The following is a 23,384-nucleotide window of genomic DNA, read 5'->3' on the forward strand; positions in this document are numbered from 1 at the left end:
TTACATCGTTACCTGTTTGTAGTCACTTCAATAACTACCACAACACGATAGATTCAGTTCAATGCCTGCTCCGGGCAGAGCAAAAAATCCGAAGCTCCCAACAAGCCCGTCACCAACTTTCTCTTTATTCCAACTTTTCAGCAATACAACAATGATACATTCCAGGATTCTGCCATAAACCTCGCCCCAGATTTGCCAATAACATGCACATCGTATTTGAACATTAAACCAATCATAGACACTTCCGTAAACATTATTAATAACATACGAAGTCACGTCTGGGGTTGGTTCGTATCTATCAACGGCGACCTCTGGAGTTTATTTTCCGAATTCTGTATGTCAAGATGACAGTTATTAATGGCGGACAAATAGTTATAGCACAATGCATTCACACGGGGTCAATTACTCGCTTTAAACAACCGTTTAGATAAAATCTGCTCATGGCACATACTAGTATATCAAGTCTCCAACTCTCGTTAAACCAAGTAACGTCTATAATCATTGCCACCTTGTGGTGATAAATGGAAGTAATTCTTCATTGGAGACACTGTCAAACTCGGATTCCGTATTCGGTGTTGTTCGTTTCCACGTTATTGCTTTTAGGTCTCATGCCACTAATTAACCAATTTAAATGCCTTGCAAGAACCAATGAATTTTTTTAAATATTTTTTTTCTCAGGTGCTCCCTGTTTGAGGGCGTAATCACCTGGGTCAAAGGTGAGACCAACATATGGTCTTTTGTTTACTACTTAGCGGCTGTGTACCTGTGGGTTTATTCTGTGTGTATTTGGATGTTCTAATCTTGGTGTTTTTCCAGTGATTTCTCTTGGTGCAATCCAAATACAGTAGGTGTGTCTTGTTTACCTGAGATTTGTATGAGTTTGAGCTGGCCAACACGTTAGTTTTTTTTCATATGGTTGATTACTGGCATGTTGATTTCCCATTTTTGAGCCATGTTTTCAACTTTCTTCATCATTTTCATATAGCAATCTCGTCATAGTATGTTAACATTGTCGTCTATGGAAATTCAATTAGTGGTATGAGCCCTGAATACATCGGGCGTAATGCTACTAGTACTACATGGTAGTGTTCATGTTTAAGTTAAAGGGTTGTGACAAAAATGGTGACTTTGATTGTAGCGCATTGGCAATGCCAAAAAAGGTGAGAGGGACACTACCAAGATTTAACGGAATCATACAGTCAGTATTTAGTGTACATCGTGGTCAGATCAAAACTCACAGTCAGACTTGTCACTCAGAGAGCGAATAGAATTGTGGGACAATCAGTTTATTAACAGCTATCACGCACATGCGTGACGTGACGACCACCACCCTTTAATAACGTGTTCCATATCGCGATCTTATTAATTATCATAGTTATTAATTATCATGCTAGCGGAGATTTACCGAATTACTGGGATTTGGGTTAACCCCAAAATGGTAAGACTTCCGTAGCGTCTCTAAGCGATAGATGCACTATCAACAAGACTAGGAACGTGTTCATTATATGTTGACATGGTGTAAACGGCACATTAAACGATACTGTAATATGGTTAATTATTCACTGGGTTTTGATTTGACTTATTTCGCTGACTGGAAAATGCGCTAAATTAAAACCCAGTGAATATGTAAAATTTAGCATAAAACACATTATCTAAATGATAAAACCGTGAATTTAAAACCGACTGAATATGCCTGAAATGGTAAATCAGTTAAATTTAAACCCAGTGAAAATTAGTCATTTTACAGTACCTTAGTGTTGCCATATTCGAACTAGCTCACTGCTGTCGATCTAGTGTGAGATTGCCTTATCAACCGGACAGGTTGTAGCATTATCAAATCGGGTTCCTGGTAATGGTGCGAGTTAGCTTGTCTGAGAAATGACATCCTCTCGTCAACCACCGATGATACGCTAAAGCCGCAAGTGTATTGTCAATTATATTACCTTAGTGTTCATGCAATTGGCGACAGAATCCTCTTTTAAATCATCATCATCATCATCATCATCATCATCATCATCATCATCATCATCATCATCATCATCATCATCATCATCATCATCATCATCATCATCATCATATTATTATTATTATTATTATTATTATTTCGATCTATGCTTCTACCATATTTCGGGATTCTCACGTGGTGAATGTATAAATTGTTGGAACGATGTAATGATGGAATTAACGCACATATAATACGTTCGGTTGTTTAAAACGTTCTATCAATTAAATACAATAAAGTAATTCGTCACATATTTAAGTGTTATCTGTTTTATTATAATCTAACATCGTGCAGGTATGTATTAATATAACGTGTTAATATAATATGTTACTGAGGCATATATCACACTAATGACTAAAATGGACGGGAATAGCTTGACAACAGTTAGGACTGTAATGTACTTAATTTGACAGCAGCGCCCTCTACGTTACTTAGTAACTATGCTATTTTTAGATTATGCTAATAAAGCTGTTCTGTACATGGCTGCCATTTTTGGATTGATTATTATGTAGTCTACTGGTCAATTCTTTTAAATACACAGCAAGGACAGACTAATCTTCTTAGTTATTATCTTTAACACCAGTTCATCAGCACACCATATTGTCAGACCACAATCGAATACAATGATGAATAACATACACAGGGCGTGTCTCTACCCCCTGGGGTGTATTTTAGAACTAATGTTATTTATTCATAACGAATCTCTGAACAATCGTGATTTTTCAAGATTCATTGCATGCAGTTTTACTGGTGACTCTAAGATTGGATGTGATACAAACCGAACTACGACGAGCATACGAACTCAATGGTCCCCCGAGCGTATATGCAGACTTTTCAAAAATCACGCTCAAATCAAATTGTCCGTTAATCTTTTAAGGTGCAGAATAGAGAACAATTCTCTCTGACTTATGACATTGTTATTTCCGGGAATTCCATAACTTCGTAACCTTTGTCGACAAGTAGCGACACCACAGACCCATTCAGTGATTCGTCTTCTATAACACGAATGAATCCACTCACTGCCTCGGAGAGTCTGAAAAAGGAAAAAAGAAAACACGTTTCTAGAAACAGCGTCCTCTGGTGACAACATGACGATGATGTCGACCGATCAGACAATTCTGCTAGACTGGGACATCATTCATCATTTCTAAAAGTATTTATTGACAGACGACCACAGATCAAAACAACAACACAGCGACGCGCTCGTATACGTCACGGACCTGATTTGTCTCTAGAGGGCGCCCCTTTCAAGAAAAGCAAATTGCCAAATTCAACCGCGCGAGAGAAAACACTGATACGAGATTTCAAAATCCCCAATACTTACGATAAAGACTTTCGTTCTTTGGTGACATTTTCCAAAATCTGACCGTATTTGAATCGTTTCATAGCATCAAAACGATGTGGACCCACGTCGACATTGTCAAGACAGATCACATTAATACGAACTCCATTCTGTTGAAGCATAGGCTCTTCCTGTGGAAATAAATTATTAAACATAATTAAAACTAAATGTACATGCTTTCTGAAGACTGTATGATAAAGTGAAAAATGAACTCTCAAAAGTAGCCAGAGAATATCTGACATGTAAATTATTCGCTTATATGACCATTGTTTCAGTTGTTCTCCTATACATAACCTTTGACACCAGAGTAATTACACCGAGTTGAGTTCGATTTTCGCCCATTTTGAAAATGGTTACTCCGGCCCACTTATACAAATGAGCAAGTGTGTGTGTATTGAGTTCATCATGATTGCTACAATAACAGGAACGGGATGCGACAACAAAACAACTAAACACTTCCGGTAAAAGGTGAACGGAATTTGGAATCCAAAGGTTAAGTGTAATGTAATCTCCAACCTGGCGATATATTGCCAATGGCGTGTCTGCTGAACACGTGGGCTCGGTGGTGTAGGTGGGTTTGGTTGAACGCGTATATAAACGAACATTCCTTAAAGTTCTATACAATTTCGACAGATATTGATTTCAAAAAATCGCCCGCAACTAAAAAATGCCATCCGATAAACACATATATCGAGATTCAGGGGATAATGAAACCTTAATCATAATAATGTGATAAAACTTACAGCAGCCGAACGCGTGAAATGAATGAGACCAGCTTTGGCCGCACAGTAGCATGGAATTATGGGTACTGGCCACAGTCCTACAGGATAACGAGTCAAAACATACAAATAATGAACCCGCTTAAAAAGGACACAAATTGAAAAAATCACATTTTCGTTCTCTCGTGTTTAAGCAGACGGTAAATCATATTCATAAAGTTGATTCCAGATAGTGTTTTTTGACTAACATCATCGTCAAAATGCGAAACTTAACAAATATATGTTTTGTATTATGTGTCCTGACTCACTGGACATCTATCTGACACTGAAATTTGCTTTAAACCATGCATACAACTTTCATTCCCACGATAGAAAATAACAATGACACTATTAATGTAACTTATTGTTGACGGTAATTGGCGTTAAACAGTGAGCTAAACCAAACAACAGTTCCTAGTACCTATATGTTTCGCTGAATTTTGGGTTCGTCCTTGAAATTATTTCCTGGCTTTGTAAAGCGGCTACGGGGTTCATACGCATGACACGACATTTTTTTGTTAATGACGTCAACATTTGAAACAAATGAATATGTCAGCCGAGAGAACTTTTACTGGGTGTACTTGAGACACCTTGCCATTAGACCAAAACATGAATACGCTCTGTTAAATGTTACATAGGGTGAGTGAATACATAGGGATTTATCACCTCGCAATTGTTTGACTCTGAAAAGCCAAATTTAGTCGTCAGAGACAGGATTAAGGCAGAATGCCATATTTACATATTTGATATTTCATGTCACGAGGGCGATGGAAGTGAAATAAAATTATGTAGTCACCGTACTCTGTTCGAAGAAAATCTACGTACATAATGGAGTGAATTTTTTTGTTTGTTTTATAACATTTTACCATCGTTTCCTACGCAACGAATTTATCTCAATATCTCAAAATGTTCAAGTTGCTCGGTGAAAAAGTATACATAATGTACATTTTGATGTCTATAAATATTTTAAAAAATGACAGTAAGCCAAAGAAGTTCACATACTGTTGACTATTGCTAAAACGAAGTTTCTCTTTTCAAACGAATCTAGGAAATCTGATTGGTCATCTATTACACCGATGTTTAAGTGGGTTTGAGTACTAAAAACTTGCGTGTTTGTTTTGAGTCACAGAAGGCCATGATTTCTGTCTCATATACACTAAGCCGGATCGTTTTTTTATTTTGGTGACTCGACGCGGGGTTACGGCCCAAATATGTGGCTACTTGTACTGTATTGAACAAAATAAGCGTTTCGTGAAACTCTGACTTATGTTGATGGATTATCGAACAATAAACCAGACGTTTATCATAAAAGACAGACATAGTAGGTCATCTTCACAAATTGCCCTTTTTTATAGGCAGCATTTTTGTTCACCTGTTTATTTTCATTTCATTAAAATACTTCGCAAGGTTCTACAGCAGACCAAAGCAGAGTAGCAGACGACAAAGTAGTTTTTACAAATACATGGATGGCCAGCAAAATCAGTCACATAACAGTATTCAGACATATCAGTTTTAATATTCTGGAACGAGGTGCGTGAGTTAACTTACCGGCCATGGAACCTGTATTTATCACTAACCCTCCATTGCCACCATTTGTCTTACCCATGAAATCAACACCAAGATAGGTGCCACGTATGGCAGCACTCTGAATATAAAACATAGTTAAATTATTGAACAACTTGCCCGTTATTACCATCGAACTATAAAAGAAAGTAAGTAATGTGTTAACGCGCGGTGGTCGTCGCGCAGCGCGTGTTCGAATTTCATGTAAATAAACAATGTATTTTACACGCGTTGTGTACGTCGCTATGAGTCCCATATCGAACAAGGCGCGGTGCGACGACCACCGCCCTTTAATGAAACGACTATGAAAATGACTGAATTGTTATCAGTGCAGAGGAAATCAGACAACAAGATCACCATCACTCGACCACATCAGTGATGTACATAATGGTCACATGTTGTTCAATATATAAAATCCGTGCATATACGACCAAGATCAAGTCTGGGTAGCAATGCTTCATTTTGACGAATCGGCTATCTTGAATCGGATCGTGAAATGAACACACACGATGATGTATAACGTATGTATGAAATTTGAACATGGTCGATCTAGATATGTCAGAGATGTAATACGGATACACAGAGGTGAATCTTCAAGTTGGTGTTTTCTTATTCCACCTGGACAGGGACTAAACATGATGTTATATTACCAATAAAAATCTTTAGTAATTATTTATAAAATTAATAAAGTTAGCCTGGCCACAAAATTTGCTGATGATGACGAGAACAACGACAGACATGAGAACCATCTCAATTTAGTGAGGTAGTAAAGTGAAAAAAAGTCATTGTTAATAACACAGTCCCGCTGCAATTAAGGGAAAAGTAATACGACCAAAAAAGCAAGATGTCTCTCGTTTTTTATCTGATCACAAATTGAATTATTATGGACATGCTACACGAATAGCATATTCAATCAAATTAGATGTTCAAATTCCTGGTCATGTGACCATGTAAATTGATTCTGAATGAATTAGTGTATGGTCAGTAGTTGAGATTGAATGATAGACTAATCTAATTTATAAACTATATGTGTATCCACAATTGGTCATAAACTTTCTCTTTCTATTTCTCATATTTATGCAATTTTTTTATGCAAGTAAAGTGCATGGCCCCATCATTATTGAAAGCATGTGCTAGCTTATTCGTTATGGCATTACTCAATGACACTCTTTCTAATGAATGTTTAATGGTGGGTAATTAAGGCACAATTTAATGACAAGCAGCCTATCGGCTGAGATAGCTCCGCTATTAGAAATGCACATTTCAATTAAAGAACTGAAGACATCATCAGAAAATGAACAATATGTATAGTATCAAAGCAATCGGACTTACAGTTTTTAACAAGAAGTCGAAAATATCACTTTCTACCAAAAACGACAAAAATATTCACCAAAATGATAGAATCCAAGATATCATCACGAAATGAACAAATCTGAGAAAGGTCTACATGTAGTGTCTAAATATGTAATATCAAAGCAATTGAACTATTGGTTTTTAACAAGAAGTTGAAAATATCACTTTTTACCAAAAATTACAAAAATATTCACGAAAATTAGAGAATTGAAGAAATCATCACAAAATGAACAAATCTGAGAGAGGTCCACATGTAGTACCTATATATGTAATATCAAAGCAATCGGACTTGTGGTTTTTAACAAGAAGTCGAAAATATCACTTTTTACCAAAAATTACAAAAATATTCACCAAAATAAGAGAATTGAAGATATCATCACAAAATAAACAAATCTGAGAGAGGTCCACATGTAGTACCTATATATGTAGTATCAAAGCAATTGGACTTGCGGTTTTTAACAAGAAGTCGAAAATATCACTTTTTACCAAAAATGATAAAAATATTCACCAAAATTAGAGAATTAAAGATATCATTACAAAATGAACAATTCTGAGAGAGATCCACATGTAGTACCTATATATGTAATATCAAAGCAATTGCACTTGCGGTTTTTAACAAGAAGTCGAAAATATCACTTTTTACCAAAAATGATAAAAATATTCACCAAAATTAGAGAATTAAAGATATCATTACAAAATGAACAAATCTGAGAGAGGTCCACATGTAGTACCTATATATGTAATATCAAAGCAATTGCACTTGCGGTTTTTAACAAGAAGTCGAAAATATCACTTTTTACCAAAAATGACAAAAATATTCACCAAAATTAGAGAATTAAAGATATCATTACAAAATGAACAAATCTGAGAGAGGTCCACATGTAGTACCTATATATGTAGTATCAAAGCAATTGCACTTGCGGTTTTTAACAAGAAGTCGAAAATATCACTTTTTACCAAAAATGACAAAAATATTCACCAAAATTAGAGAATTGAAGATATCAACATGAAATGAACAAACCTAAGAGAGGTCTACCCAAGGTACATATACACCAAGTATCAAAACATTCAGGCTTGTAGTTTTCAAGAAGAAGCCGAAAAAGTAAAACATTGACACGGACGACGGACGACGGACGACGACGACGACGGACGACGACGGACGACGACGGACAATCACTCATATGATAAGCTCCGCTCGACAAAGTCGACAGCGGAGCTAAAAACGAAACATAAGTCAAACATGATCGTGTACCAGGTGACTAACATGCAATGTAATATGCGTCACAGAAAGAAATGTTGCCAACAATGAATTCATTCGCAACCAGACTCACTCATGTTATTCTAAATGAGCTATGTACAATTTGTTATATTTATTAATTTTGTTAGTAATTTGATTTTCAGACTATGAATATTTAATACATATATTCCTACAATTAAACTTAGGCGTGAGTGAGTATGTGGCAAACATATAATAAATAATACAAAAACAATACATTTTCAAAAAAAACAAGACGGTTGCCATACGTTCTTCTTCAATCTGATCATGAAACAAACTGATATACACATGTATTCCAAGATTTATAATGTATGTGCCAAATATGAAAGGAAAAGGTCCATAAGTCTTGGCGATATAGTGGTATGGCCAAAAAGCAAGATGGGCCGCCAGTCGGACATCTTTTATCTGAACCCGAAACGAATCGTCATGGAAATGCATAATGTATGTACCAAATTGGAACAAAAAATGACAAAGCATACGACATTTTTTAAAAATCAAAATGGCTATCGAATCACTAAACCATTGCATGTACATATGTTCGACATAAAGTACTAGACACATGCAAAGAATTAACGAATTCGCTCTAGTGGGTTCTGAAATACGACTCGGGACGAATGGATGAACGGACGGTCAGGCGGACGGGTGGACGGACAGACGGGGACCGAATTATATGTCCCCGTAATTATATGTCCCCGTTTTCGAACTTCGAACGGGGGCTAAAAACGTAGTTGAACTCTTTATTTGGATAATACGATTAAATCAACACCGCGCTTTTGAATAATATAAACAGGAAACACATTCCATATTTGAATAACACGACTACGAGATCAGTATCGTTATACATGCACAAGTCAGCCAACAAGTGCATGAATCAGAGTTAGGAATAGTAGTTGGAAGAGTTAGTAGTACCAGCAAACAATCGAGAAGACAAAAATAACGGTTCCATTACATAGCATCATGTAGCACACGCGAGCGAATCTAGTCCGTCGGACTCAACGCGGTGGCGGCAACTCTCCAGTAACTGCGTAATAGTTTGGCAGTTACCATAGAAACAAGGAGCGTGAGTGACTCACCAATAGCACTTCTATAAACGTTGACACGTCATTGTCGTTGTATGTCATGGCGTTGTTGCAGACGATGTCAATCTGTCCGAAATGTTCTTTCGTTTTACGGAATGCAGCTGCAATAAGACAAGATGTAACAACTGTCATTTCGGGCTCATATCGCAAATATACACACAAACCCATATACACCCCTACACCTCTACATATATATAAATTCAGCCAAACGAGACCTTTCATTCCATGAAGCGCTCGCGCATCAGCCCTACACTGTTATTGGTCGACACACTGATGTATTAACCCATCAAATCTGTGACAGTGTTGTACTAACTCGTGCAATGCAAAACTGTCCTTTGAGTTTATACAATTTTACAATTATATGGTAAAGTCCGTCTGCACAATAAGCAAGACGCCATGCAATTTACGGTCCTTGTCCATATTATCTAATTACATTAGCTTATAATTAATTTAATAAAAAAACACTGACTTCACATCTAATGTGTTATAATACTGAGAAGCGAAACGTAATCACCTTTTAAATCGGATTGACAGGCGACATCACATTGGAGAAAAATAACTTTGCCTTCTCCGTAGTCTGCGCTCAAAGATGAGAGAGCTGTTTCCCCTTCACTGTCATCAATATCAAGCAATGAAACGCCCTGTTATAAACAACGTAATATGTCAATAAACTAATGATAGCCCCTGTTATAAACAACGTAATATGTAAATAAACCAATGATATCCCCTGTTATAAACACATACACCCTGCTCTACGTAAACCAGTCAATGATTCACCCTGTTATAATACACAATGATCACAACAGTATGTAAATCAACCAATAATGTGCCTGTTATAATTACCACAGTACATACATCAACCAATGATTTACCTTGTTATAAACAACATAGTATGTAAATCAACCAATAATGCGCGTGTTATAATCGCCACAGTACATACATAAACCAATGATTTACCTTGTTATAAACAACATAGTATGTAAATCAACCAATAATGCGCGTGTTATAATCGCCACAGTACATATATAAACCAATGATTTACCTTGTTATAAACAACACAATATGTAAATCAACCAACTGCTACTTGGATAACAGGGCGGAAGTCGTCGCGCCACGCATGCGCGACTTTGGCTGTTGCGCAGATCAACGAGTAAAAACTGAGACGTTACCAAGCGTTAATAAGATATTTTTTAGGTTATTGGAAAATATCGAAGGAGTCACCGGCAGTAATTAGTGCAAGTCGCGCCGAGGTCAAACCTCATACTTGTGATTTCCATTAAAAGAGCGCATTGGATTGTGGGAAAATCACATGTTCATCAACACAAATGTCGCACATGCGCGACGCGACGACTGCCGCCCTTCAATCTTTCTTCCCTCGTTCGTGACTAGTCACGTGATAGACACAAAACGATGTATTCGTTCGCGTATTTCACCATCAACATGCAAAACCTCAGCTCACAACAAACCGCATTACACCGTGTTCCTACTACATTGGAGATTTATCGTTTCCATGGAAACAGCTAGTGACAAAACATTGAAAAACGCTGTATCGATTTCTGAACACTGTTAAGTGTATCGCATGACATGTTTCGCTGCCGTTGTCATGTGACAAGAGGAAATCTCACAATGTCCAATTTGTCTTATCATGTCAGGCAAATTTGTCACCATAGATACGATGTCGCAGTCTCGATGTATATCGTTTATACTTATTACATTAAAAGGATTGTTTTGTTTGTATTGGCGCACTGTCATCTATAATTCCAATCCTCGACAATGTGACCAAGGACCAATAAAGTACAATTTATATACATTTAATTAATTAATAATGACATTGACCAACTCAAATTGCATTGTTTGTGTCATTTAAAGAAAAACAAACAAACTATTTTTATGACCTTGGTGACAGATGTAATATTAGTATAGTATATCTATTCATACGATCCTGAAGAAAATATATATTAATTGTCCGGGTTGTCTTATTTCTATCTGACAGCTGACTTTATCATAAAAAAAGGCCAAATGCATGTTTTTGTTTTTGTTTTTTTGGCAATCAGATTCATACGAGGAGCCACACCTTAAATATACTAGTACTCGAGGCAGCAGTCGACGGATAGCACGTTTTCTTAGTTACGTAATACGTATTGTGACCTACTTGTGGCAGTGACAAGCGAAAGTTGTAAAAGCCACCACAAGAGAAGCTAGTTATGTAACTCGGCAAGGTCAGTGTATATTACACTCTCAATGACTCATGTCGAAACTGTGGACAGTGCCTGTCTATATTGGAATAGCTCCAGTAGGTAAATATTTACAAAGAAAGCAGCTGAGTGTATGCGGTCTATGCATTTGGACACAGTCATGGTTCAAGTATTGGACGATAATAATTTCTATTAAGACGCATTTAACTTGTGTAAATGTATATATTTTGTCTCCCCACAACACAGTCGTTCAGACCCTACACCGCTCAGATTGGAATCAACTGTTAGATTGCCTGTGCCTACAATGACCTCTCTCAATGTTGACTGAAATAACACTTCAGTTGTCAGGAATGTATGAATGTATTGCCAACACGTCGAACACGTACTTCAGTTGTAAGAATAACGTGACATTATATCCGAAAGGCAGAGGCGGCTTAATTGGGCCAGGTAGGTGGACTCGATCTTTTGATGACACATTAAATAAATAAGTAAAATAAATAAATAAATAAATAAATAAATAAAACAGTATTGACTAAGAACTCTCTGTCTGGCTTTAAATGCCAGCGAGACAGTATTTATCGCATGGTTCTTGTTTTTTATCTTGAAGGTTTGGGTGAAGATCAGGTTACAGTAACAAACACGGCACGGGTCAACGTTGTCATTGGCTCCGTAATTACATACTAGTATCTATTATACACGTAGTTATCGATAGCCAAGTTGGTAAAACCCATTACATTGCCTCCTTAATCAAAACAAATAATCCAACAATATCTGGTGTCTGTAGCAAAATCGTCGTATATATATAGTACTCACATGACTGATGGTACTATTGGACATGGTCGCAACTACCGACGATGGCTAAAAGATTCTGTATTAAATGACGAAAATAAATTAGTTATAACGAACTCGTCATAAATATTACATATACCAATTAAGAATGATTGAAATTCAGTTATTTTGTGTCGTCACACTTACCTTCGCCCCCCTTTTCAAGAGCTCCTCACCTAGAGATTTGCCAATACCCCTCGCCGCACCCGTAATTAAGGCAACCTTTCCTTCGATCAGCATTTCGGGTGATGATAGCTCTACCTACAGAAGACGACTTACATCCAAGTGAACTGAGGCGTCCCTCGCAATAAAACACATTGTTTATGCCTCCAGTTAAAAATACGCGTAAAGTCATCGCTTGTTTTATGTTAATCTCGTGTCAAAGTTCAGTAAACGGGTCAAGTGATGAACACAACGCGCACGTTTTTGTTCAAGTTGTTCGGCGATTTTCGCATGATTGATTTTCCAACGACCCGAATAAAAGTGTCCGTAAACCAGTAAAGAAAGCTGTTTTGATTTATTTTTGTTATTTCTACAAAATACTGGAACTTGTATCTACTGTCTGAAATATAGGTTACACAATAATGGACTCGACCATACTGAATACCACGGCGATACTGAAAGGAAACTAATTACCACGCGACTATTATTATACGAGTCATCTCATTCACGTGATTGGAGAATCGTGATTTAATTAACTACATGGTAGTAGTTGTGTTTTTTAGTAAAAGGTAATAAATTTTTCTTTCCTTCCCTTCCCTGTAAGTTTATTATTATTATAAACTGACAAATCTAAAGTATTACTACTGTCTGTACTTCGTACAACGATACAGAAAACAGCAACAAAAAAATGCGGTTGTTTTGAATCTGATTTTAAGGTAGCGGGACTATTATTTGCATACTTGTTTTCGTCTTCTAATTGTGACTAAATGACTACAAATAGACCCAGGAAAGTATATATTTTTAGAATCGCCAGACTTCAAGCTTTTCACAAGTGTATTTTGCATGCCCGTATCTGCATTCTACGACGCGTTACTCAATCAAAGGTGAAAAATGACTTTTTCTGTAAAAAAATAATTACGCATTTATGCTCGCGATAAGAAGTATTTTTTTCACTTTTCCTAGTTGTTCAATAGTCTGGTAAATTGAATGTGTCTGGTCAGTTTTATTCAAGCAACGCGTTTTAAAAAATAGTGTGCTGAATTTCAATTACTGTTTTAGTCACATTGCCCCCAACTCAAACCACAAATCGTTGGTAAATAATCGATGAAATAGTTTGTCTGGACACATTCAAGTTCCTCTCATTGTCACCTTAAAGCTGTGAAAATGTGGTGTTAATCCGACGACAATAAGTATAAGTTATTTTTTGTTAAAGACCTTGTATTTTGAAAAACATAAACTCCCAGAAAACGTCCATGAAGTAACAGCAAAGATTTTCAAGCTTGTTTATCGCCACAATCAATTTGTTTTCCCATCAATGTCTGTTTTAACATGTGTAGGGACATCCAAATGTGTAAGGCTGTTGTTTAAGGCTATTGGAAACCAAAAAAATAAAGGAATGGGATAGCTATAATTGGATAAATTCGGCATATGAAAACACCAAAATCAATGATTTTTTTTCAGTGGCTGTGTGACTTTGTGTCTAACGCATTCATATGTGAAACAAACAGGGGCGGAAACAAACCACTCAAATGTTTGGAAACACTCATTGTGTGTCAGATAGCTACTGATAACAAATCCTAACATTGCTTTGTCTTGAGTTTATCTTTGAAACTTATAGGCACACAGATTAAACCTGTGTTGTTGATTCTGGAAAACACTACTGAGGCTGCCTTGCTTCCCTTCAGAAAATCTACATTTTAACCAACTTACATGACATTCTATGTTATGTTGACTTTATCACGTGAAAGTTTATTAGTGCATTTCATCAATTAATAAATAAATGTGAAAATCGTAATTTTCAACACAAATAATAGTCTCGCTACCTTGAAGTGATTGCTGCGACTATAGCTTGACAAGGTCGCATGAGTTGCGCCCTCCGCGGTGCTCCAAACCGAGTTGGGTCTGATGCCGTTCGGCCGGCGAGGGCGTCATTCACGCCTACATGTTGCATTTACTGCGTAAATGAGATTGCCGTATTTGGGCTATACTTCTTCTTTCGTCTTGGTTTTCATATGTTATATATTTTACACATATTTGCTAAGTTAATGTAGGGGTTATTGACTCATTAGCCTAGTACGAGAGATTTTCAAAAAACAGTGCCAAATGTCCTTTGTCCAAATGTCTATAACATGAACTTGAACATGTCCTCTACGTCTTATTGGACGAGCCTGGAAAGATAAGGTGATTTGAATTTTATATTTTCACAGTTACGTTTCATCACACAGTCATATGGCCACACGTGTGAAAATTAAATAATAACGTATGTTTTTGAAGGTTTCAGGGCCGAAGGCGTCATCAATGTTATGGTCATATCCACCATCCATTGGGCAGACAACAAATCGTGATATAACCCTCACAAACATGTGTTATTATTTAAATCGCCTATATGTGAGATGACGTGGTAGTGGTCAGAGTGGGAACTGCGAATGGGCATTCGCCGCAAAATACATATTACGCTTTTAAATCAGACAATAACGACGACATACTGTGTATTTTCAAGCATTCTGTCTTGAAAGGAGTTTACATTCAGAACCTGTGTTAACAAAATAAACCTTGAAAATAAACATAAAGCGTTTTTATGCATTAAAAAATCGCAAAGGTACATGGATGAAATTGACTGGAATATCCGGCTGTATACTCTGTTTTCAGATGAGTAATCCGGTAAATCTCACCAACAATCCAACATATTTTTATTATTGAATACAATTTTAGGTATTAGTTATGTCTGTTTCAAGTTCATCCTCTGGACACGTCCATAAATGGCAGATTCCGTTAACGTATACATAATTTTAGTGAGCTTGATCCGTCAGTCATCGACTGGTTCCAAATGAACCGCTTGAGGGCAGCATGCACAACTACAGGTTGTCATGTAGTTCGGTAGCAGTTCGGTCTCCATCTTCTCCAGCCAAAGACCATTTATTCGGCCGAAGCCTCAACATTACCCCTTGGCAGATTTCCCCCACGCTTTACTCATGTCGTACGCCCTTCAACGAGAATGAGACTCACTTCGGCTCATTTGCATCACCCAATCAGAACTCACGAAAGAAACGACACATTACTGAAATTAAAATGGCGGAATCATATGAACATGTTGCTATATTTTTCTCTGAACGAGCTTACTGACCATCAAAAGAAAGCGCTTAGTGCTGTATCTGAGGGAAATGACGTTTTTGTTGCAACCACAGTGGTAGCAACGAAGACAGGATCGGACAAGTCGATATGTCATCAGTTTCGACAGTTTTGTCAGTTTACTAAACCAGGGAGCTCCCTGCTAAAACACAGTTTGCACAAATATTTAGACATTCCATCGTCTTCATTCACTTTCCCACAAACAATTTTCAACGTTGGAATAAGAAATTTTGGAAATGTGTCAACAAATATAGATCTTCTGTTCTTGACTCCCAGAGAATCAGCGCAAAGCATACACGCCGCGAGTGTTTTAATCTGCGATGAGCTTCTAACCTTCACATTTATGATACAGCAACGCTGATTGGTGGCGCCAGCTCTGCTTTTCCTAACACGATCACACACGAGTTCGTGGGGCCGGTTATAAATGACCGGCTTTAGCGAAACTGTGCGATTCGAACGATGTTCGGCCTCTGGGTCAACATAAACTATCTGCTCAAACTCGTACGGATTTCTTATCGAGCCGGGGCCCCGCCCGAACAATTGTAGAACGGAAGTGACGATATAAAAAAAAAAGCACGCTACCAAAAAGAGTATATTTTAAGTTGCACTTCAAGATTATTCATATATATTTCAATTGCGATCTTGAAATATTTAATTGAAAATGTGAGACTGTGAATATTTGAAAATGAATAAGCGTTGGGACAAATGAAATTCCTAATGGAAAACCAGAACGATCGCCAACATTCGAATGCACTGTGAATACGCTTTTGGATAAATCGTGATCTCTTGCGAGAAAGCGCTTCAATGTGCGAGATTTGTATTGATAAACAGTGATTTTAACAGTGATAAACGTTCATATTTATCACCAGAGGCGTCATGGGAGTCTGCCGTCACAACACTGAGCGACGACATCCATGTAACCCATCTAATCATGATCAATTGTGTGCTTTTTATGTCATTTATTCATTTGTTGTGTCTCCGAAGTCTGCGTTTAAAATGAAGGCCGTTCTTGTCGACGATATCGTTTGGTCTGTAGTCGTCCATTATGTTTTTGAGATATTTTACTATATTCAAACAAACACAGTTGTCAATGTGGACGATATTGCTGTCCAGCTTGTGTATACTGCCCTCAAGTCTATGTGTTTAAATTATAGGCATATTTATTTAGTAAGAGGTATGTTCCAACATGGGATATTTGAAGTAGTATTAGTACTTGTGTTAAAATAACTGTTACTGTTATATTCAGTACAAACGATTTGTGTCGAGTTATTTATTAAGATTTATTCGAGATTGAAAAAGTGCAATGATTAGTACATCACGAATGGTGTAGATGTGTGATAAAACGCAATATGAAATAAAATGACAGAGTGTAGTGTAGTGTAGTGTAGTGTAGTGTAGTGTAGTGTAGTGTAGTGTAGTGTAGTGCACATTAATGTGACATGCAATGTAATATGACGCAACTCACTGATATAGTTCGGCGTGATGTAATGTAATGTAAATTTCCATTGCTCAATACCCCCCTCGCTGTGAGTAATCTTCAAAACAGGTTATCGAACCCAATCAGACCATGATCCTCGGTCATAAGAGGATGACAGAGATAATAATAATAATAGCAAAGTCTGAACAAAAACCGAAATAGTTCAATGACTCGTTGACATGTAGCAGGTTTATACCATCCCAGTACTATGATGATGACGTCATATTGAGTAATAGTAAATGGTGTATATTCATTCACACATGTCGACTTCGGCTGGGACCTGACACTTTCGCGTGTTCACGTAGCCCTCGCAATCAGCCTCGTCACTTTTATCCAAACAGTCGCACACTCCATCGCACCTGCGACACTTATCCAGGCACATGTTATCGCTTTCGCACTGTATGTAGTCTAGTATTTTCTTTTCTATGAACGAACTCTTACAATCAGCTATATAAAAATACAAGAAAAAATGCATTGTTAAGCGAACATTTCAATCACTGTATTAATTGACAAAATTGTTCGGTAAGTTTTGAAAATGTTAAAATTGAAAAATTGAAAACTGATTAATAGGGCATTGATTCTATTTTACTACGGGATTTTATTTAATTTAAGATCACAACATTTAACATAATAATTTAATATCAACTGATAATAATATGTTAATGCCACTAATATACCAACATCCATATGTACGCAGTATAGCGGTATGTGTTCAAGTTCGTATTCGAGCATGAACGTATTGTACAGTTCCTTTGTGTGCGTGAGATATGCCTATGCGTAATCCGTTTTAAAAATTAAAATGAAATATTCAAACGGATTCAAAGCGTATATATACTTGTATTATTCCGCCGTGTGCAGTCACTGTACACGTACAGAAATTGGTATTTGGTACTTTGTTCGAAAGAATACTGAGGCTGTCAAGCAGCTCAAAATGATATTAATAACTGTTTTTGCTAAGAATAACTTTTGGTAACGAACTAACAGTGAATTGAAACGTCGTTGTTTATTTCGAAATTATTGTAATTGTGTTCCAATGACAGCAAAAGAGAAACACTGAACACATTGCGGGAAATAGTACGATATCTGCCAGATTGGCCAGAAACTGCAACGACAGGGGTTCCCCCACGGGGCGCGTGACACGTGTGCGGCACCGTGATGCGGCAAACTCGGATATTAATATCGAATGATTCAGTACATGTATATTGAAATGTAAAACAAATACTGTAAAAGGGTTAATTATTCACTGGGTTTTAATTTAGCTTATTTCGCTGACTGGAAAATGCGCTAAATTAAAACCCAGTGAATAAATTATGTAAAATTTAGCAAAGAGCACATTATCTAAATGATAAAATCGTGAATTTATAACCCACCGAATATGCCTGAAATGGTAAATCAGTAAAATTTAAACCCAGTGAAAATTAGTCATTTTACAGTATTAAGTTTACGATTAGATATGCCCAGCCCGGGATGTCAGTGATTACAGTGGCGGATCCAACAAAATGTATTGGGGGAGGGGGAAAAGCTTCGCTTAAAATTACGGAGCGTAAATCGCAGAGAAGCCATGCGTATTCCAGATGATATGAATCGTTATGCGTTTGAGGGGCCATAGCCCCCCCCCCCCCTCTGGATTCGCCACTGTCCAATTACATCACCAATCGCGGTCTACTCCCTCAAGTACGTACCTTCGTGTTCGGCGTCACAGTCCATTTCATCCGATCCATCATTACAGTCAATGATCCCGTCACATTGTCGTGATTTGGTAACACAGACCGTCTCCCCTCCAGCACACCTGAATATTCTGTTTTCCGGCATCTGATCACACATGTCGGCAGCTTGAAAAATAAGAAAACACATCATGCATGTTGGTACTATATTTTTTTATTACATTTCATGGTTTATCACCCAGTGTATCGCGCTTAATGCTCGCCGCAGGGTGAAACCGACATCTCGCCCTGTGCATACGTCATTTACATATTTCAGATAAAAGTCTTCGCACAGCGCGCGTTCACACTTTAAGAACCATCACAGTGAATCTGCCCCAATTTATGATGCAAAAACAATACTTACTGTATTTCCTCTTGCTCACGATAGAATGAGACCTCGCTGTCGAAGCCAAGTACACAATAACTGAGATACACAACAGATAACGAAACATTGTGACAGTAACCTGAAGAAAAAGAAGAACAAACACACGAAAAATAACGTTCATGTAAGAATGTCATGGTTACTCTGCTTTATGAAACCATTCTTAGCATCCACTGGTCACGTGAGTACATACCTTTAGAAATGACGACGAAGTCCACACTCTAAGCAGTACAGCACAAGACTGACAGCAATGAATTAATTTTCATAATTTATACTGTTTGACCGGGCCGATGGGCACACCAGGATAATGCGAGACCGCCCATCACAGATGTTATTATGATGAATACAAAAAAACAAATAAATAAATATGAATGCAACCATTGTTCGTAGTTATTGCCAATACAACATATGGTGTATTTTTTTCTTTTGATCGTGTCAATACTTGAATTTAAAAATATTCTCAATTCTTGCAGGTTGCTGTCACGTGATGGCCAATTCAAAGAATTATTTTTGTACTCCAGAAAAGTGTCATACTACAATTAGACTAATCATATGACGAAAATGTAAACACTTGAAAAGCTAGGATATATTACGCATAGAGGCAGCAATATTAACCAAATAATTTGTGAAGTTTTCTTAAATCAAATAGTAAACGGTACCATCCCAGACTTGAACATTGCTCAAATTATGCCGATTTTTAATGACAATATTTTTTTTATTACGTAGATCAACAAGCATACCATTAACAGATATATATGCAAAATATTACAAATAGAGTATCACCAAAAATGAAATTTAATACGAACAAAAATAATTCAATTAAATACTGGAGTTAAAATAAAATTAGCGTATGCAATGTAAATGAATGATCTACCACGACTTGGTGAAATATATAATTTTTGCAAAGCTTACAGAATAGTTTGACTTGACGGAATCACAATCGTTGGTGGTGTTCATGTACTAGTATATTTCGCATACCTGAATCACCTCATCCGCTAGTTTGTCTAAGGTATGATTGGCTAGGACATTTTATTTTATTATAATATTACATTTCAATAAACCGTCTTTATAATGTCAATACATAATTACGTTTTTGCTGTAATTATTTGTCATTTAATGTGAACAAAAAGTCTTTTGTCTTGACATACTGGCAATGTTCTACCTTATTTGTCTTCAATTACAAACACATAAAGACATCCACGTTTCCGTCCTTTTATTTCCCAGTGCCCGTAAGTATCATAAAAAACTATTAAAATTACACAGAATAGGTTGTAGATGTATGTTTTTTAGCATACCGGCAGTTTTACACCACAGTTGTCTTAAATAGCTACATTGATAAAATAACTCTGTATTTTTTTGGTCCTCAGTGATGGTAAGAATAATAATTTAATAAAACTAAAACCATTGAATATACAATGCGAACACGTTCAAGAAACGAATGGTTGAGTGCCATGTTTTTCATGTCATGATAGGGCGATGTTCGTTCGATTAATATTGCAGGTTTCACCCATCAGCTGACAGAAAGCTCGTAGTAATGCATATATTTGACGTAGATTTCACCATAATTTAAAACAACATACATGCATAGTAATATTTTACCTGTTACTTTCCTGTACAGTGGTATAGCAAGCCAACTACAACAATATTCATCCGGTAAATGGCCATGAGAACACACGAGTACAATACTGAACTGTGCAAGCAAGCTGTTACGAGGGTTATACTGGTTAAAAAGCAGGAAGTTATCTGTCTGATCCCAAGGTGCACTGACATGCTGTCATCACACACAATATATTGAATAAAATACGATTAAATAGAATATGCTGTATTGTGTTTATGACACAGGGAAAGTTGTACAGTTCTCGCTTGATTCATAAATGTTGAAAGGCGGCAGTCGTCATGCCGCGTCTTGTTCGATATGAGACTCATAGCAACGTATACAACGCGTGTAATATACATTGTTTATTTACATAAAATTCGAACACGCGCTGCGCGACGACCACCGCGGTGTTCATTGATTAAGCTCGACTATAAATGTGTTCCTTCCCAATATACTATGTTCACTAAACTATATCCATTATGATTTCGTACAAAATGGTATTTAATAGCATCTGTTTAAAAATAAGTTCAATGGTATACCGTGCGCGACATGGGTCGCATGCGACGTATACACCGCGTGTAAAATACATTGTAATAGACAACCAACCTTACCGAAGACTTTGTGGATTAGAATTATCGACGGGTCACAGGGCCGAGGCGATCCAAAGACGGGAACTATTTAACCACGATAATTCTTGAACTATTCTCACAGATGTCAATAATTGAACTCATGTAATACAACACAGAACGTTGTTATACATTTGAAGCTACAAGTTTTAATATATTTAAGATTTATTTCTGCGTATTGATGTACCACTTTCACAGAATAGACGATGCCACGATATTTTTTGAAATTTAAAAAAAAAATCACTGGCCCATTTCACTACCGGCTGCTGTTTAAATTTACATATTATCTGGCTAAAATTGCTGCATAAGTGTGTTATATAACTTTTTGGAAAGTAGATAAACAATGGAGTGATGAGCAGAGAAAACACACCAGACACCAGTAATTATGTGTAATTTGAACTCGTGTGTTATTCAACCCGGTATAATTACTACACCTCTAAGTATCTATCATCGGCGGGTTGATTGACACACCAATACAAGTCAAAGAGTTAAATATAGACGTGCTCCGATCTGAATATTAATGTAAACGTGTTGGTAAATAAAGTGGGATAAATTTCAAACGTAGATTCGCTAAAGATCTTGATGAAAATTACTGTGCGCTTGACGTCAAGAAGGAGGATTCAGATTATTACCCAGAATACAGTTCGTCAATTGACGTCACTGTGAAGTCGTGTCTTCTCTGAAATGGAATCTACATCTGACACAATACGTGCATTAATACTTGAAGCGGGAGTCACCACCTGCGCATGCGTCAGATGGCCATAGCGTGTCATTGCTAACAGACAAGCGTCTACCCATGAGCCTTTGCGTTTTTAGCGTGTGATGTTATTGTCGCTTGGGACTCAATTCCCCCGCTTGCGCAGGTAACGACCCTCCCGCTTTAATATGTGACCACACGCAAATAACACAGGGAGCTGGACAAACTTATGTATTTTAATAAATTATTAAATAATAAAATGTTATATAACTTTTCTTTTACCCCCCCCCCCCCCCGGTATCGATTTCAAGTAATCACTGATCTTTGTTTATACCACTCTTTCCTTTATCACAATCTTTGTTACCCGCTAATGTTATATGCAAATTTTAATGCGCGATGTAGACACACACTATTATAGTAAATTATCCAAAGGGTTGAAACGCGCCAGAACTGTGGCATGAGCACAACCGTAAAGCGTTCCAATCTCTATGACGTTTTAATGAACTTATTCCGCGGAACTTCCTTGACGCATTTCGTTGTCTATGACCTCAGAATAATTTGATCAGTAACATCATGCTAAATAATTCAACGTGTTTTACGAAGAAGATCATCGCTGCTGCATACGCTGACGAGATCTGTCAATTTATTTTGTCTTAGAAAAGGCATCTGCCAGTGTTGCATCAGAACACATGCCCCGAAAACGTCTCACAGTAGTCGTGTTCGCCTTTTATGTTGTTTACAAACAAGCGTCTCCATGATCCTTTGCGTTCTAGCGTGTGTTGTTATCGTCGCTTGGGACTCAATTCCCGCGCGTGCGCAGGTGACGACCCTCCTGCTTTAACTACAAAATAGAGGGGTGTAAGTCCGGGTGTGCAAAACTTGAGTGACATAACGTGACACCGCTCAGATGCTGCTATAACAAATTATAATAATAAATATAAATATATTTCAATTGTTCTAGTTTATAAAACATATGGTGTCATCAGTTCTTGTGTACATACCATTATATTTAAGTTGAGTTATTGTCTGGTTTGTTTTTGTTCATTTTATCATATTTGAGTTATTGTCTGTTTATTGTTGCATATTGCACAGTAATATACACTCTAGTTCATGATTCATAAAATAGGACACAATATGGTGTGTTCGTGATGAAAAAGGGCACCGCGTCAGTGCGCATAAGTATTGAAACCAGAACTGCAGTTCAAATTGTATACT

The 23,384-nt window shown here is 37.0% G+C and overlaps 2 protein-coding genes and 1 long non-coding RNA gene across 4 annotated transcripts; 1 reads left to right on the forward strand and 2 right to left on the reverse strand.

The window, feature by feature from the left end:
* Positions 1–2,669: 2,669 nt before the first annotated feature.
* LOC100375559 (15-hydroxyprostaglandin dehydrogenase [NAD(+)]-like) lies at positions 2,670–12,718 on the reverse strand. The gene is made up of 7 exons (XM_085500396.1): positions 12,544–12,718; positions 9,888–10,014; positions 9,368–9,474; positions 5,651–5,747; positions 4,088–4,164; positions 3,327–3,475; positions 2,670–3,035 (listed from the first exon to the last, which is right to left on the reverse strand). The coding sequence occupies exons 1-7, from the start codon at positions 12,634–12,636 to the stop codon at positions 2,909–2,911; spliced, it is 777 nt and encodes a 258-aa protein (XP_085356522.1). The 5' UTR covers positions 12,637–12,718; the 3' UTR covers positions 2,670–2,908.
* On the forward strand, positions 11,437–21,065 carry LOC144346477 (uncharacterized). Of its 2 annotated transcripts, XR_014929714.1 has the most exons (4): positions 11,437–11,670; positions 11,815–12,015; positions 19,256–19,373; positions 20,868–21,065. It is a non-coding gene; the product is annotated as an uncharacterized LOC144346477 (long non-coding RNA). The 2 variants fall into 2 exon arrangements; XR_014929713.1 differs by lacking the exon at positions 20,868–21,065 and having other exon boundaries at positions 19,256–19,626.
* On the reverse strand, positions 16,943–20,930 carry LOC100375705 (CD320 antigen-like). The gene is made up of 5 exons (XM_006811540.3): positions 20,849–20,930; positions 19,443–19,523; positions 19,232–19,331; positions 18,847–18,996; positions 16,943–17,611 (listed from the first exon to the last, which is right to left on the reverse strand). Exons 3-5 carry the CDS (start codon positions 19,317–19,319, stop codon positions 17,415–17,417), a joined length of 435 nt encoding a protein of 144 aa, XP_006811603.2. The 5' UTR covers positions 19,320–19,331; positions 19,443–19,523; positions 20,849–20,930; the 3' UTR covers positions 16,943–17,414.
* Positions 21,066–23,384: the final 2,319 nt, after the last annotated feature.

This window comes from Saccoglossus kowalevskii, chromosome 6 (assembly GCF_978046115.1).
Source record: "Saccoglossus kowalevskii chromosome 6, keSacKowa6.1, whole genome shotgun sequence".
NCBI lineage: Eukaryota > Metazoa > Hemichordata > Enteropneusta > Harrimaniidae > Saccoglossus > Saccoglossus kowalevskii.